This window comes from Dermacentor albipictus, unplaced genomic scaffold (assembly GCF_038994185.2).
Source record: "Dermacentor albipictus isolate Rhodes 1998 colony unplaced genomic scaffold, USDA_Dalb.pri_finalv2 scaffold_21, whole genome shotgun sequence".
Taxonomy (NCBI): Eukaryota; Metazoa; Arthropoda; class Arachnida; order Ixodida; family Ixodidae; genus Dermacentor; species Dermacentor albipictus.
Window position 1 is genome coordinate 1540028 of NW_027225575.1, and position 17320 is coordinate 1557347.

The window sequence follows — 17320 nt, forward strand, 5'->3', positions numbered from 1 at the left end:
TTGCAAGGAAGTTCATGAGTGAAATTAAAAGTGCGTGAAGAAGCTTAAAAAGCAGTCAATACATCCTCTACTGCTGCGGGCAGAGTGTGTATAAGTAAAAGCTCTAAAAGTACTAAAAAATCCTCCACATACCTAAAAAATTCCCACACACGCTTGTTTTGAAGGAAGCCTTGAAGTTTCCTGTCAAATTTTGCTAAAAATATCTAGGAAAGCACTAGAGCAACACTAGAACCAATACATATTCCTTTTTTCTGAAGGGTGTTAGATACGGGACCTTTTCCTGACCCTCCTTCGAGTTCACCAGACCACATCGAATCGCTCCACAGTTAATTAAGAAGCACAGCAGCACGGATACCACATTCCCGAGGCGCGGCATGTGCAAACAAGTTGGTGGCCCCCACCTCGTGTGCCGCAGGTGGAGCTATTCACTGCTTGACTCTTCCCGAAAGTGAAGCGAGAGCCTGGCACTGTTCCAGGTAACTTGGGTCCAAGAGGCAAGACGGGTGTAATGCACCGTGAAACCCTGGCAGCGTAGCCCCCATCCGCCTATTGTGATGGTGCATTGCAAGTCAGCAAGGCAAGACCGCCGGAAGTAAGCCCTCGGACATTTGGGGACCAAGCAGCGACCCTCTCCGCAGGGTGTGACACCATCGCACGAGCGCCTACCATTGGCCGAAAATGACACCTGAGCGGGCTCGCCGATTGGCCGAAAATGGCGTCACCTGAGCAGGCTCTCCCATTGGCCGAACGTGACATGTCTTCTAGACACCGAAGGGCTTAAACAGACACAGACCGAGAGCATTCCTAGAGAATTCCTTGATTCATCTCTTTCGAGCTTCTTGCCACGGGCCGCAGCGTCCGAGTTGTTGCCGGCCCGTAATGACTCTATGACTGTTAATTTCTTGGTCGTCTCATTGTAAATAATGTAAATAAACCTCCAAGTTTTTCATCCCGACATCCTCCTCAACTCCTACGAGGGACCAGTATCCATTGAATTCAACAATAGCAGATGACAGAAGGATAAGAGCTCTAGAAAGGCATCCACCGACATACCACATGCGTTCTGGAAGATTACAGGACTGCAGTGATCAATAAGTTCACGCACAGCTACAAAGAGTTCATCGTGGGGAATGCTGTAGAAGAGGCCTTCAATGACACTTGAAAACTCCTTGTTGGCACTACGGATCCCACTATTAAGGACCTCTATATACCACCGCTGCCGAGCTAGCCACGCTGAGTGGATCCTGCACTGGAAGGGCCGTCAACTGTCGATGAAGAAATTGACTCACTAACTTCTGCCATGAACCTGTCTCCGTGATGATGGCTCTCAGAGGGCAACCCACCTTGTTAGTTTTTGCTGAAAAGAACACTTGCAGGCGGTTCCCCTTGCAATTCATGACACTTCGCGAAAGTTCTTCCAAGTTGTTTTCATTCAAGAGCTCTTGACGATAGGTAACACAAGATGTCCCAGAAGCGTCCTACATCCTGCCAAAAATGTCCTTAAGACGTACTTGGGATAATGCAATAAGAATAATCTATGTTTAGGCATCTCTTGGACGGCCGAACATCCCGTTATGACGTTCATGAGACATTTTCGTGAACGTCGATTCGCGTGCTTGGAAATTTCCCATGGACATTCAAGCATGATTCACCGGCTCCTTACATATGTCCTAGGCACGTTCGGATGTCCCGCTTCGGATCTCTGTTGGCCATCTGTTGGACGTTGGTGGTAGGGCAGAATCTTTTTAGTCGCTGCTTCGTACTCTCAATTTTGATTTCACTTCTAATTGTTCTTTAATCACGACCACGCGGTATTTTGGCCATTTTTCAGATGTGACAGAAGGTGAAATTACGCTAAATTGGAAGACCTGGCAGAGGTGACACGGGAGCCGGTGTATAACGGCTACGGCCTCTGCTCGGACCACTTCACAGGAAGGGACTACGCCAACCCTCTCGTGGTCGGCTGTGCGGACTGTTGGAGTGTAAGAATGGTCCCTGGTCGATGATAGTATTCTCAGCCAGCTATTGGGAAACCAGCAATGCTTAACGTTACATGAATATGTACATCACTAAAACATGGAACTTTGCTTAGTAAATTTTGCGGGCGCATTTCTACTTGAAATCCTGCCACCAAATATAACAGACACTAACCTTCATGTATTAGAAGTACTATTTTACGAAAACAGTTCTGTTTTTTGTCACGTGCGCTAGAAATTTGATAATGAACGGGCATTTCATGTCGTGTTTCCATAAACGTTAAGCGATGTCATATGGCGCGCATGTGTTGCCAATGGAATTCGCTTTACAGTGGAACGTGGCACTCGAGCGTAGACAGGGCGCTGCGCTTGTTCTGTGTGCCTGTGTGTAGTGTTCATTGACATAAAGTGCAACTTCCGGGAAAATTTACTCACTATCTTGACAAGATGTTCTCATTATGTATCTATCTTCAAAGGTTCTACACCGCCGCAGCTAGGCCAGAAGCGGAAAATACCCACCAGAGACCAGAGACTGTGGAATTTGCACAAAGTTATCGCAAGTCAGTGAAGCTAAAGAGCTGTCGAAAGATTACTACGAAGGTAAGCACTAGAGAAGTTGATGTATCATGTGATCCCAGAGTTCTACCAACTCTTGCGGCACCAGGTGACGCTCCATTATCGCAAGAGGAAGGCAAGGACGCGGGGAAATGTTTTCCGGAGCACATTTGTGTGGTCGCGCTTTAGTGCGGTGTGTCCACTGTACTCAAAGATAAGCTAAACAGCAGTGTCCCATAAGAAATATCTTGCTCTAATAAAAGTCGCACAGACCTGCTGCAGTGGTTTGCTATGCGTGTCTTGGGCTGCACATAAATGATATCAATCTGGATCTCAAAAACCATGTGAGAGAAAACCCGCTGCAAAAAGAAAACCCAAAAGCTTGAAAATTTAGAAAAAATGTCTTACTGATATTTTATGGTTTTCGCAATTCCGATAGCTCTTAGGTCAGTCTCCTTATTAGCCTTTCTCTAGAAGACATATTGAACTATTTCAATGTTTACATAAACACCGTGCAACGTATTCTTTGTGCGAACAGTCATTGCTTCAACACTTTCACCCTCCCCTTCAAAGACTAATACATAGCTACCATACATGGAGCTTGAATGGTGCGCTCGAAAATTCTTGAGCCTAGTGTAAAGCTGTGCAAGTACTAATGTTGGTCGGCATTCTTGACTTCAGGGGCTCCATTAATATGGCAAAACTGGGAGAGGGGGCCTCCTTTCGGCATAGTCACGAATAATCTTAATAAACAAAGAAAGCATATTCTGCCGGAAACAAGTGTTCTGGAAAGTTGAAATGCTTTCGTCCCCTTATTGTGTCAACACCGAAAGTCTTATGACGGATGACGTTCTGTCAATGATGAAACCCATAACATAGCTCTACACCTATTTTGTTCTTCAAACACGTCGCATAAAACTGAGCCTATAGGCTCTGTTACAAAAAGTGCATAATGTACTAGTATATTCAGCGTATTAGATGAAGGTCTTGAAAATCATTCAAAAGAGAATTGTTGTGAGCAGGTTGCCCTGATGCATTGAATACAACCGAATGACGTTGCTTTTAGAAAATATTTCTGCATTTCCCGAAGCTACGCGTTTAATAATACCTTTGTGCATAACTCTGTCCTTGCCCAACCTCTACTGAACGATCAACCGCCGATTGACAGATGCTTCTCCTGCATTTACTGTTTAAAAAAAAGCAGCGCTATTTGTTATTATTGTCTTGGGACTGGGCTACTGGGCGACTTATGCCTAGATGACGATAGAACAAACAAAGTGCACTACAAATTTTAAGTAACACTTGCAATATGCTCGCAACGAATTTCGTACTGATACCTTTTACGCAATGTTACAAAACTGAGTGAAGTTTGAGTGGTCTTGAATGTTGTATTGTAAAACAAAACCACATATGGACGCGATACCGTTAAGTAACCTGTGTCGCAGACAACCCGATGCCGTTGTCAGGTGGCAAGAGGACTTGACACCCGGAGGTGACGCGTCCCAGAGCTTTCGTGTACTCGTCAGGGCCCGTACATGGTCGCTCCGCCCGTCCGTTCCGCCCTCGTCCGGTCGCGAGCGGAAGCCCGAAAGGCGGAAGGTGTCGCAAAATTCGATGCACGCTCAATCCGCACGAGCGGAACGCACACGCACTCCTATTGGGCGACACGGTCTGTTGACAGCTGGCAACCGTTCGGCGGAGCAAAGGTGTTCAAGGTTGGCAACCACCTTTGACAGCAGACGACACTGGCATATTTTTGCAGTTGTGATTTCAAGTTTCTGCGTTCCGGTGAAAATGCGACTCTAGGCTGCCACATTCTGTTCTGCAGCCGTATGTGTTGCATTGGCACCGAAACATTCTTCGAAACATTCCACAGTCGTCTTATCTGCGCCACCTTTTACAGATGTATTGCAATCGCATCACGTCGCAGCACGCGACGTATTCTCGGATGATTACTTTCAGTGCGCGCTTCCTTGGCTGGTTGAACAAAACCTCTCTAATTATCCAACGTGATGTGTTCTGCGTCACGCGAAACTGATAGTGTCGCCGGAAGCGCGACGGCGCGGTTTCTGTAGTGCTAGTGACAGCTTGCAAGAATACGGAACACACGCACATCTGTCGCGGAATGCATTTGCGTAGGCCGCCAGGACGCACCTTTTACCACTGAGCACGCGTGTGAGGCTCCGAGTATACAGCTTGCTGGTACGCTTGCTCGTGCTTTTTTTTTCACTCTGCCAATTTTAAGAGAGTGCTTAAAGCAGTTGGATTCATGGAATGCCTTTTCCTTAAATTATTTGCTCAGCGATGACTGAAGTTCTCACCGTGTGCAAAAAAAAAGTTATGCATAAGTGGTTAACTTCATGCAGCAAGGAATTGAAGGTTAAGCAGTGAATCTACAATTCATTATGACTGGCTTAAAGCAATATGTATGTACAGCGGTGACCTTATGCAGATATATGCATACTCATGAGATATGTTTCCAAGGGGAGTACTTATTTGAAAGCATATAATTTACATTGCTGATAGGAAAACTTATTTCGAGTGAAATCAAACAATTGCATTCCTTCTTGCCAGCCTGGTTACCCAATATGTTGCCACCTTACTACTTAACATACCTAATTTAACATTTCAACAATGTACAAACATTACCAAAGCACACAAAATTAAGCAGTACCTTGACAGGCATGCTCCCTCTCTCACCCATGGCACCAAACAAGGATGTTCGACTTGAGATTGTTTGATACTGTCGGCATCATACATGCGTGTTCTATTTTGATTGCTCTACGTATAAAAAATAAGCTCTAATCAGGTTATATGAGTTAGTTGGGCATGAGCTGCATGTTGTTTATGTATTTATGAAGTAACAACCTTGCTAGCTCATGCACAGCCATATTTTAGGAAAATGAAAAATGCATAGCATAACACAAACAGCTGGCCAGTGCCTGTATTTATTTGAAAGCAAACCGACATTATCAAGTGTAGCTTAGCAGTGAGTTCAGTGACCTCTTGTGGTGTGAAAAGGTTGATGTAGCTAGTAGTTTTGTGTTTGTCTTTCTCACTTAGTTGCTGTTTTAACATGCACATGACAATGAAATGAAGGTGCGTAGGGCAGAAGACAGGGCCACACAAAAAGCGAGGAAACATTCATTGTCATTTTTTTTATTTTCATAACAAACCAGCGAATAGTTCCTTAGGTTCAGTTTTGTGAATGATGCACAAGGTGTTCTGCGTAAAACTGAAAGATTGTAGTGCTCTATTACCTATTCACACTTTGGGTAGCCAAATGAACGATACTCCCATTAGCACTGTGAGAGCACAGAAATTTGCAGTCAAGAGGCCGTAGTGGCTCAGCCTCTGTGCCAAATGTAAAATTGTTCCAAAAGAAAACATGCATACTGGTGAATTGGGTATACATTCACATCCACTATTCAAATCCACACATCACAAGTAATCTTTCATTCCTTGGCACATTTCTCACCATTGTACAGACTTTGTTTCAGCGCTCTGTGTGTGCAGTAATATAACTTCGTAAATCAAAGCTGCGGTTATTCAGTACACTGAAAGCAACTTTGCGTGTGGGTTAGATAATATAATGCTCCTACATATGGGTCAGCTTAGTATTATCAGCCACTTTGTTTACTAGTTCACTGTTACGCCTGAACTATACGGTGCCACTGGACAATGCTGTATCCCTGCAGGCACGCTAGAACAGCTTGGATATGCACAAACAACCCTTTACATCGCACTTAAATTAAGGTGGTGTAGATTTGCTGTCACAATGTGCTTGTCAGCATAACTGCCGAGCATTCAAAAAAGTGTTTGAAATGTAAGGGTGGATGCTCAGGTTTGCAGGTGTGGCGTTTTACATTTAAAGTGCGAGGACACACCGATGAACAGGAAGGATAACACATAAATCCTCGTGTTGTGACCTCGCAGTCACAATGCAAGTTGTTTTCAGTGGTTTTTAGCTATAAACATGTGAAGCAATCTGTAAATTCAAAACTGTATTAAGTAAACTGAGACACCATGAAAAGCAACATAACCCTAAGGTGTACACATTTTTTTGTCACATCAGCTCTTTGCGGTGCAGGTCAAATATGTATACAAGCTATATGTACGAAGTAGGAAGCCTATCCAATATAAACAAGAAACTTACAGGCAAGGTAATTACAACAAACCAGCTGAGACGGTGGTACTATTCTACTTGTTTTCGTTTGTGATAGCACAAGTGTTCCCACTTGTGCTCAATGCAGCACTCAATGCACTCAATGCGAAAATGACAGCCACTGTTGGCAGCTTGCATGCAAACAGACATTCATGTGGTGGCATTGTTTATTTTGGTTACCTGGCCCAGGCAAGTAATGCGAATAGGAGAACAATTATCAAACATCATTAGCTTAGTAAGGCCCAAAATACTCAGTCGAGTAACTATTAATAGCAGTAGTCGAGGGCATGCTTGAAAGGCACCATTAGCAGTCTGCACGTCAAAGCGCAGTCAAGTCGTCGCCACTGTTGGTGAAACGGCAGCACTCAATGCGAAAATGACAGCCACTGTTGGCAGCTTGCATGCAAACACACAATCATGTGGTGGCATTGTTTATTTCGGTTACCTGGCCAAGGCAAGTAATGCGAATAGGAGAACAATTATCAAACATCATTCGCTTAGTTAGGCCCAAAATACTCAGTCGGGTAACTATTAACAGCAGTAGTCGAGGGCACGCTTGAAAGGCACCATTAGCAGTCTGCACGTCAAAGCGCAGTCAAGTCATCGCCACTGTTGGTGAAATGGCAGCAGTCAACGCAAAAATGACAGCCACTGTTGGCAGCTTGCATGCAAACACACAATCATGTGGTGGCATTGTTTATTTTGGTTACCTGGCCAAGGCAAGTAATGCGAATAGGAGAACAATTATCAAACATCATTCGCTTAGTTAGGCCCAAAATACTCAGTCGGGTAACTATTAACAGCAGTAGTCGAGGGCACGCTTGAAAGGCACCATTAGCAGTCTGCACGTCAAAGCGCAGTCAAGTCGTCGCCACTGTTGGTGAAACGGCAGCACTCAATGCGAAAATGACAGCCACTGTTGGCAGCTTGCATGCAAACACACAATCATGTAGTGGCATTGTTTATTTCGGTTACCTGGCCAAGGCAAGTAATGCGAATAGGAGAACAATTATCAAAAATCATTCGCTTAGTTAGGCCCAAAATACTCAGTCGGGTAACTATTAACAGCAGTAGTCGAGGGCACGCTTGAAAGGCACCATTAGCAGTCTGCACGTCAAAGCGCAGTCAAGTCGTCGCCACTGTTGGTGAAACGGCAGCACTCAATGCGAAAATGACAGCCACTGTTGGCAGCTTGCATGCAAACACACAATCATGTGGTGGCATTGTTTATTTCGGTTACCTGGCCAAGGCAAGTAATGCGAATAGGAGAACAATTATCAAACATCATTCGCTTAGTTAGGCCCAAAATACTCAGTCGGGTAACTATTAACAGCAGTAGTCGAGGGCACGCTTGAAAGGCACCATTAGCAGTCTGCACGTCAAAGCGCAGTCAAGTCGTCGCCACTGTTGGTGAAATGGCAGCAGTCAACGCGAAAATGACAGCCACTGTTGGCAGCTTGCATGCAAACACACAATCATGTGGTGGCATTGTTTATTTTGGTTACCTGGCCAAGGCAAGTAATGCGAATAGGAGAACAATTATCAAACATCATTCGCTTAGTTAGGCCCAAAATACTCAGTCGGGTTACTATTAACAGCAGTAGTCGAGGGCACGCTTGAAAGGCACCATTAGCAGTCTGCACGTCAAAGCGCAGTCAAGTCGTCGCCACTGTTGGTGAAACGGCAGCACTCAATGCGAAAATGACAGCCACTGTTGGCAGCTTGCATGCAAACACACAATCATGTGGTGGCATTGTTTATTTCGGTTACCTGGCCAAGGCAAGTAATGCGAATAGGAGAACAATTATCAAACATCATTCGCTTAGTTAGGCCCAAAATACTCAGTCGGGTAACTATTAACAGCAGTAGTCGAGGGCACGCTTGAAAGGCACCATTAGCAGTCTGCATGTCAAAGCGCAGTCAAGTCGTCGCCACTGTTGGTGAAATGGCAGCAGTCAACGCAAAAATGACAGCCACTGTTGGCAGCTTGCATGCAAACACACATTCATGTGGTGGCATTGTTTATTTTGGTTACCTGGCCCAGGCAAGCAATGCGAATAGGAGAACAATTATCAAACATCATTAGCTTAGTTAGGCCCAAAATACTCAGTCGGGCAACTATTAATAGCAGTAGTCGAGGGCACGCTTGAAATGCACCATTAGCAGTCTGCACGTCAAATCACAGTCATGTCGCAGCCATTGTTGTATTTGTTTATCTGACGGCAAGTAACACCAATGTAAGCACAATTATTCACCCTGAATAGCTTTGCTAGCATTGTTTGTACTAAAAAATTCTGAGTGAAGTTGAATGTGTTTTATTGACGCAATTATTTAATTCACAAGCCATCGGCATAGCGATCGACGGCCAGGTTCAAACAATGACATTTGTGAAGTAATAAATGGTGAAAGTTGCAGAAGCTATCAGTGCACTGCTTTGCTGGGCTCCATTTACATAAAATGTCTTTGCAACGACGAAAGCATCAGACAGGAAATGACACCCCACTGCACAATGTTATTCGTGTTGAAATTTTTTACCGTCATATGTGATGGGCAGCGAAACCATCCGTTTACTAAGACTGATTGCATGAAAAATGCAACAGCATAGCGAGGTGTAGTTTCACAATATGGCACCCTTTCATGTGCACTTCTGGCGAGCTGCCACATGCACTGATGCATAAACATGAACAGAGGTAAGAGGCTAAGTTGCTGTGCAACCCCCATGACGCTTTTAAGAAAATATATCTCTAAACCTTTCTGTTTTCATAGGCGATGAAAATCTGTTTTGAGCAAGTTGGTTAATCACAGTGCAGCAACAACACAAGAAGCAAGGACAGAAAACACAGCGAGTAGGCAGATTGAGAAGACGAGGTAGACCAGTGAGAAAGGTTTTAATGAGATGGAAGAGGCCTGCCCTACCGTTTACATGAGTTAGTGCTTTGAATGAGATTGGTTTATGAAAATGTGTAATGACTTTCCTGGAAGAAAACTAGAAAAATCAAATGCTAATATAATATAAAAGGACAGAAATAATGGTAAGCGCAAGCACGCATGGAAACAGGCACGTATTCACACACAAATGCGAGAACTAAGAAAAACTCCAACGTAAAGAAATCTGGGAAATAGAAAAAAAATTGACAAACGCAAGAAAACATACATTTACAAACAGACGCGGATCGAGGTATTATAGGAGGTATGCACATGACGTCATCCGCTAGGAGCGCTAGCGGCATCCGCGGAGGCCGCCATAACTGCGGTCGCAAGTTCGCGCTGGCAACGCGAGCAGGCCTGTGTCGCCAAGTGGCCCACCGATACGCACGAACCGTCAAACGACCTTTTCAATGTGCCTTTCTGACTTGGCTATCGAGTAGTACGTCTTAGGTCAACGATGGGTCTAAGCGCGTACGTGCGTGGGTTGAGTGAACCAGAAAAATCGCGTTATGAAAACGAAGTGCACTCGTGCGTCTGTGTCGACCAGCTCTAACTCAAAGATCATCAGCTTCGGCGCGATGTCGGACTACTGCCTCGCGTGGACGTCTCAGACATCAAGGATTACACTGCGAATGCAACGAGTTTCGCCACCCGCGAGCAATCGAAATCCTACAAGTCGATGGAAGGCCACAATAATCTGGCGAGCGGCTGGGTGCAGCAGCCACGCGTCAAAGTGCTCGCGTAACATGATCGGCTTCATTACGAAATTTACACCGCGTTGTCCACTTGCGCCGTCAAAGGATAGCGTTAAATTTGCTTCAATTAAAAAAAAAGACTTCCCCACTCCCCGAGCACTAAACACTGATTTTACACAGCATTCGTAATTTCTATGTTACGTCAATTATTCTGGTCTTGCCAAAACAGTCTTTTTTTTTGCACTCCCAGGTTTGTTAATCACAATCATTCGATGAAAAGCCACGCACACCATGGCTTCTCGCAAAATAAAACGGCGAGGTGCTGGCGGCACACTGCGCCTGCAAGACACCTGGCAGAGGCGTGCTCGCACATAGCTGCTGTGCTCTTTTACATTAAGGTTGCGGTTAAGAAGAGAAATAACCACGTGTCGAGAGGAACCCAATCTGGACAACATATTCCTATCACCGAGTTTCTTTCTTGTGTGACTGATGCATCCGAACATAGCACAGTTCACCGCGACACCGAAGCTCAGTTGACGCACGGCCACGCCGGAGCGTAGTCTGTCCGGATACGTAAACATTGTACGTAGACCTGTTCGTAGACGTAGAACAGCACTGCGCTCGAGACACTGAAACGTCCTGCTTATATATCAGCGACTGGATAAGAAAACAAGGCGAACGGCGGGTCAAAAGATAGGGATCAGATGTTCGCGCGAATAAGACCGCTGCCATTTTTTTCGATGCTCCCCGACCGTCAATATGGCGCGGCTGCCCCAGCGACACTGTCGCCGCCTCGCGGGTCGAGCTCAGTGCATACCTCCTATAGGAGCGGGTTCACAAGCTGCTGTGCTTACCTTCTCATATGTTTTCTTTTTTAACCGTTCTCTTAATACTGTCTCGGGAAATTTTAGTTGCATTCATGACATTAGTGCTCTCAGGCGCGTCCACATTTCACGACAGCGCTGAACGTCTTGACGTATACAATTATAATGTTCTTCCCTAATTTCCCCCCACCGATAGAAGCATCTTTAGCCGTGCAGTAACAACTTTTGAAACAAACGATAGATGTACGAAGAGGAAAAGGCCGGTGTGATAGGGCTTCTCTATCGGGCTACTACATAAGAAAACGCAATCGGCAACACTTATGCTCAGCTCACTTCTGAGCACACGAACATCGCGTAGTACGATCACTTCTACACCCAGTAACGCTGCAACACATCGCACATATATATCACGATTTGTAGCTCGCAAACGCATTTCATAACGGCAAGAGCACAGCTCGAACGTCGCGGTCACCACGGCGCATCGCAGCCGGCAAAACGGCTCATACGCAGTATAGCACACGCAGAATGGCAGCGATAACTAGGCGATAAAAACTTATCGCTACTGATCGTATCGTTACTTTTGGCAAGTTGCGAAGGGCTGGCGTTCACTACACCGCGGCAACGATCCGCATACACAGAGCAGAAACCAAACGTGTACGCTGGGTGCGCCAATCGGCCGCTACTTATTTCGCCACGCCTTGAACGTGTGTGCTGCTCAGAATGCACGTGTATGTGATGGAGTTCTTGTCTGCGACGCACACGCGAAGCATGGCACAAAAAATCACGAGGTCGACGGCAAATATTTCTTCCGACGCTCTCGTAAACACAACGCACACTTCCTGCGCTCCGTCTGTTTCTGTTGGCGATCGCACGCACTGATGAGGTCTGGAAGCGTACACCGGCTTGCTTCTTCCGGTGACTATCTCCGTGGGTGCCACATATCTCTGGTAAAAATCACAAAAAAGGAGAAAAAAATACTGTTTCTGACGCGGCTGTAGCCTAGGCCTTGCGTCCCCGCTTCGCTTCGCTTCGAGCACGCGCCATGTTTGCTGTGACGACAGCCGAACTATCCGCCTCGGACCAGCCAATGAGAGACGAGCAGGCGGCCGGACGGGAAACTTGCGTCCGCTCCTCGCTCACCTGTAGAGAGCTATCCGCACGCGACCGGACGAGGGCGGAACGGACGTGCGGAGCGACCATGTACGGGCCCTTAACCCATCGTAATTCGGCAAGGCGTTTGCGTCGATCGTCCGGCGTCACACGGTGCTCCGGCAGAAGGATTTTCGAACCACACATGCCCAGGCCTTTCATGTGACGCACGCAATTCAGTGAACTAATTGCATTTGTCAAGCTAAAACACGTGGAAAAATCGTAAACTACGACTTACGCACAACCAACAGATATGATAGCTCTCGGATTGTAATTTGAATATACGAGAAAACATAATTCTGTTGCGTGAAAACTCAAACAAAACACCCCCTTTTCAGCGTGTCTGCATTGCACAGACCGAAGACGATGTCTGCCATTTGCGCACGCCGGCGCATAAATATCTCACAGTCCACGGAGCGGCGCGGATGGCCTCCAGCTGGCGCTCGCCTCCGCCGCAGCGCGGCCCCTGCAGAAGGCCGCGTTTCGACCAGAAGGGCCGCCTTCATGCATAGCGTTCGCCGCGAGCGTTTCCCGGTAAACATTACGGTTACATACGCTGCAGCCGCCGGGAAGCGTGAGAAGCAGTCAAAGATCTTTGAATGCTATCGGTGTTGCACTCTTACCAGGCCTCATAGCAAATGTTGGTTATACACTGGAAGTTGTCACGTGTCCTCTAGGGAGCGTTCTGCAGCAAAAAGTTCTCAAATTGGCTCATTAATAGCTGAGATAGAAATATTTCAGTGCCGCGAACCCATGATTCCAGGAGGCGGGCTCCACTGCCAAGCAAGACCCTCTCTCCACTCGCCCCGTCTAGCCTTCGCAAGCTAAATTCCTTCCCTGCGTTTTCCCATACCAGATCTAGAGGATCGCGTGACGCATACGTCCCAGGCCCCACCTTCATTTTTTTTATCCTCGCTCTTTTTTTCTTCCTGCGCTATGCATTTCCGTTGACAGCACCGCGCGCGAGCGGTTGTCTCGTTCGCGCAGCGCACGAATTTGCACGTTGTGCACAAGGAAACATGACTAACGCTATGGACAAGAACGGCACCGAGAGTGGCGCTGCTGCGCCGGCGTTGAAAGAGCCGAATGCGAAGCAAAATTCTATTAGCGGGTGGTTCTCCCAGGGGTAGCACACCCTCAAGTTCAACAAATGGCCACAGAGGGCGAAAAAAGGGCCAGCAAACAGAAGTGCAATGGAGAAAAGAAAAAAAAAGAAAAACGTTACAAATCATAAAAACTACGCGAATCCACAGTGTACAGAATTGTACAAAAGAAGCAGCAATAGAACAAGGTAATCATTTTAGGAAAGAATAAGACATGATTTGACAGAGGCTAATATCAAATTGAGATATGTGACGACAGTCTACTTCAGAAAATAGTCACAAACAACCCATTAAATCGTCTTCAAAATGTCACTGAAATGCTCATATAAATGCGATACAGGACAGGAGGTGACATCTATGTTATTACATTTAAGCGTGTTTAATAGGCGTGGTAAGCGGTGGTACAACATTTGAAGAGAATAGTTAGTGCGAGGATGCGGCACATACCAGTGTTCAGGGGACCGTGTACTGTATTCTGTTCTGTTTCTAGTTAGCTGTGCTAACGATGTGATGTATGGCTGGCTTTGCTTTGCTTCTTTACGATAGGCTAGTTAGAGCCTCAACTGCGACAGAGAATGCAGTGTGAGTAAATTCAACTGTTTGAATAGAGGTGCAGTGTGAGCGTCTACTGGAGCATTACAGATACTACGTATTGCCTTTTTTGAAGCAAGAATAACCGGTTTATGTTTGTAGCAGACGTCGTACTCCAAACGAGGCAGCAGTAGTGTACGTGATTCAGGAAGAGAGCGTTGTACAAAAGAAGTTTAACCTTGCGTGGCAGCGGTCTTAAGCTGAAGAGCGCCCCAGCGACTTGCGCAAGTTTGCCTCCAAGGAAGTCGATGTGATTAGTCCATAACATATGGCTGTCAAAAAAGACACCTAACGTCTTCGCAGACTGAACAAGCTCAATTCTTGAAGAACCTATTATAATGTCGGTCTCTAAGCTCACACCTTTATTTTTTGGTTGAAATAAAATAGCTTTTGTTTTGTCAGTGTTAATTCTTAAGCCATTATCCTATGACCATGTGTGTATTTTTTAAGAACAGAGTTTGCAGTTGAAACCAGCCTTTCAACGTTGTTCGATGAAAAAAGCAGCGTAGTGTCATCTGCATAAATAATGTATTTAGGTTCACTATCGACAAGAACAAGGTCATTAACGTATATGTTGAAAAGCAGGGGGCCCAATATGCTTCCTTGGGGAACACCAACTGTTACTTCCTTGAACTGGGAGCAGATGCCATTAATTTCAACGAGTTGATTCCGCTGATTTCAATAAGCTTTCACTATATCCAAAGCAATACCACGAATACCGTAGTACTCTAGCTTCTTTAACAAAAGTTCGTGGTTAATAGAGTCAAACGCTTTACTGAAGTCGATAAGAACCCCGAGCGTGAGCAGCTTGTTTTCAAAGTTTTGCAATATTTGTTCCTTTTGTGTTAGTAACGCGAGCTGGGTTGACCGTCCCTTTCGAAAAGCATATTGACAGTCAGTGAACAGGTTATGTTTTTCAAGGAAATCTGAAATACGCCGAAATATTATTTTTTCAAGTCCTTTTGAAAATACTGGAAGTATGGAAATGGGTCTGTAATTAGATATCACAGTTTTATTGCCTTTTTTAAACACAGCAAGTACTTTAGCTGTCTGCATTTTGGCAGGAAATACCCCAGATGTCAGGCAGAGGTTGTAAATGTATGTTAAAACAGGCGATATAATGTTCAAGACATGCTTTACAGGTGTAATCTGTATGCCGTCAATGTCACACGACGTGGTATTACGCAACTCAGAAAATAAATGGACTAGCTCAGACTCAGTAGTAGGATATAAGAATATACTATCGGGGCACCTGACCTGAACATAGCGGGTGGCATTTCTGTGCACACATGAACCAGCTGCATTAACAAAGAAATTATTAAAGTAATCGGGAAGCATTTCATCCGGGATGATCATGCCATTTTTAAAAATCTCAATATTTGCAGGCGACGACGGCGCTCGGTTTAACAGAACATTTAGTTTTTTTCCAAGTTTTGCGACTATCATTTTGACAAGACATGAAGTATTCATATTCATAAGAGGCCTTGGCTTTCCGAAGCTCATTTGTTAGCTTATTGCGGTAGCGTTTAAATATGTGTAGATCGGTTATATTACGAGACTTAACAAACTGGTTATAGAGCATGTTTTTAAACTTTATTTTGCGAAAGAGGTCATCCGTGATCCACGGTTTGCGAATGTGCGATGATCGCTTGCGTCTAGCTCGCAGAGGAAAGTTTTCCTGGTAACACGTGATGAAAATACGTAGAAATTCCTCATATGCTGATTGTGCACATTGTGTGGCATATACATCGCTCCAGTCAAGTAACTGAATCTGTCTGCGAAACGTTTCGAGACGGTTTGGTGTGATCACTTGGCTGGGGAAAAGACGCTGTCTGTTTTTTTTTCAGTGCATCGTTTGAAACAGAAAAAAACGGGCATATGGTCGCTCAGGTTACATGAAAGAACGCCGGCTTTTATGATAGCCGTTGAAACATTGGTGATAAACAAATCCAGGCAAGTTGACGCAGCATAGGTTACTCGTGTTGGAACAGAGATAACGCTTGAGCGACCATGCGACTGAAGCAGGATATGAAATTCCCGAATTAAGCACGTGTCAGCTAGGAGATCAATGTTAAAGTCACCACCCCAGATTACGTCATACTTATACGTACATACATATGCAAAGAAATTTTCGAGAAAACTAAATAAACGTGGAATATTGCCTCCAGGTGGACGATAAAACACCGAGTAAACGCTTCTGCCGCTGACAAAGGATAGAACTTCGTAGTCATCTGTGACACATGAGAATTCTTCGATGTAGTCGACATTAATATTGTCACGAACAAGCAAGCTAACACCGCCACCTCGAGAGGTAGTCCTAAATTGGTTGACACACTGATAGCCCGGTAGATGCCAAACAAGACAACTGTGGTTGTACCATGTCTCAGATAACATAACGAAATCGAATTTAAAATTAAGACTGGCAAATAACACATCTAGCTCATTATGTTTGTTTCGAGCAGACTGGCAGTTTAAATGAAAACATTTAGTGGATAGCCAGTGTTCCGAACCGATGAAGTCGAGAAATTCTGTAGGCGATACCCAATCTCCACTTGACATGGTAAAATGATGGCATGCAGATTAACTCGTCATTTGAGACTATTTAGATCAGATAGATTCTTTACCACATGGGCGCTATCTCCTTTTTCCTTCCTAATAAAGATCTTGCCACCACGGTGCCAGACAAAGCGGAATTCGTTTGCTTTCGCCCATTCCTTAGCCTTCTTAAGTAGAGCCCTATTTTGCGTTGTCAAGTTTTCCATCACATGTAGGCCAGATTGAAGAGCCGGAAACGCTTTCCTTTTCTCTAACCACTTATCTCTAACCGACTGATTCGCAAAACGTATCAAGATGGCTGGAATTTTATCTGCTCTAGCTGGCAGCCTGTGGATTGCCGATACTAACTGATCATTCAGCATGTCTAACTTGAGTTTGGATGCGATAGCGTTTATTTCTGTAAGCAGGCAGTCGTCTCGAACGTGCTTAAGACCATGAACTTCGAGGTTCAGCTTTCTGCTCTGGTACTCAATGTCATTTACAGAAGAAGCAATGCGCTGCAGTTCCGCAGCAGAGCCGTCTGTTTTTTCAAGCTTTGAAACCCTAGCGGTAAGACATTTAATCTCGCCTTCATGCCTGGTTACGTCACCAAGAATGGCATCGTACTTGTCAGACATGAGCTTGACCGAAGCCTCTAGGTCGTGAACCATCTTCTTCAAGGGAAGCAGCTCATCAAGCTTTCTGTTCATCTCAAAAAGCAGGGCAGCAACAGAAGTATCTTCAGCATCTTTGGGACGGGAAACATTTGGCTCAGACTTTCGGCACTGTGTACATTTCC

General features: G+C 45.2%; 1 protein-coding gene across 1 annotated transcript in view; it reads left to right on the forward strand.

Moving 5' to 3' along the window:
* The window catches only part of LOC139052292 (uncharacterized), a 204052-nt gene that overhangs the window by 81813 nt on the left and 104919 nt on the right, over positions 1 to 17320 (forward strand). Inside the window, exons 4-6 of the mRNA XM_070529375.1 lie at positions 1832 to 1982; positions 2453 to 2576; positions 12631 to 12826. Of these exons, the coding sequence (XP_070385476.1) occupies positions 12659 to 12826 (168 nt within the window). The 5' untranslated portion in view covers positions 1832 to 1982; positions 2453 to 2576; positions 12631 to 12658. The remainder of the gene's footprint in view (positions 1 to 1831; positions 1983 to 2452; positions 2577 to 12630; positions 12827 to 17320) is intronic.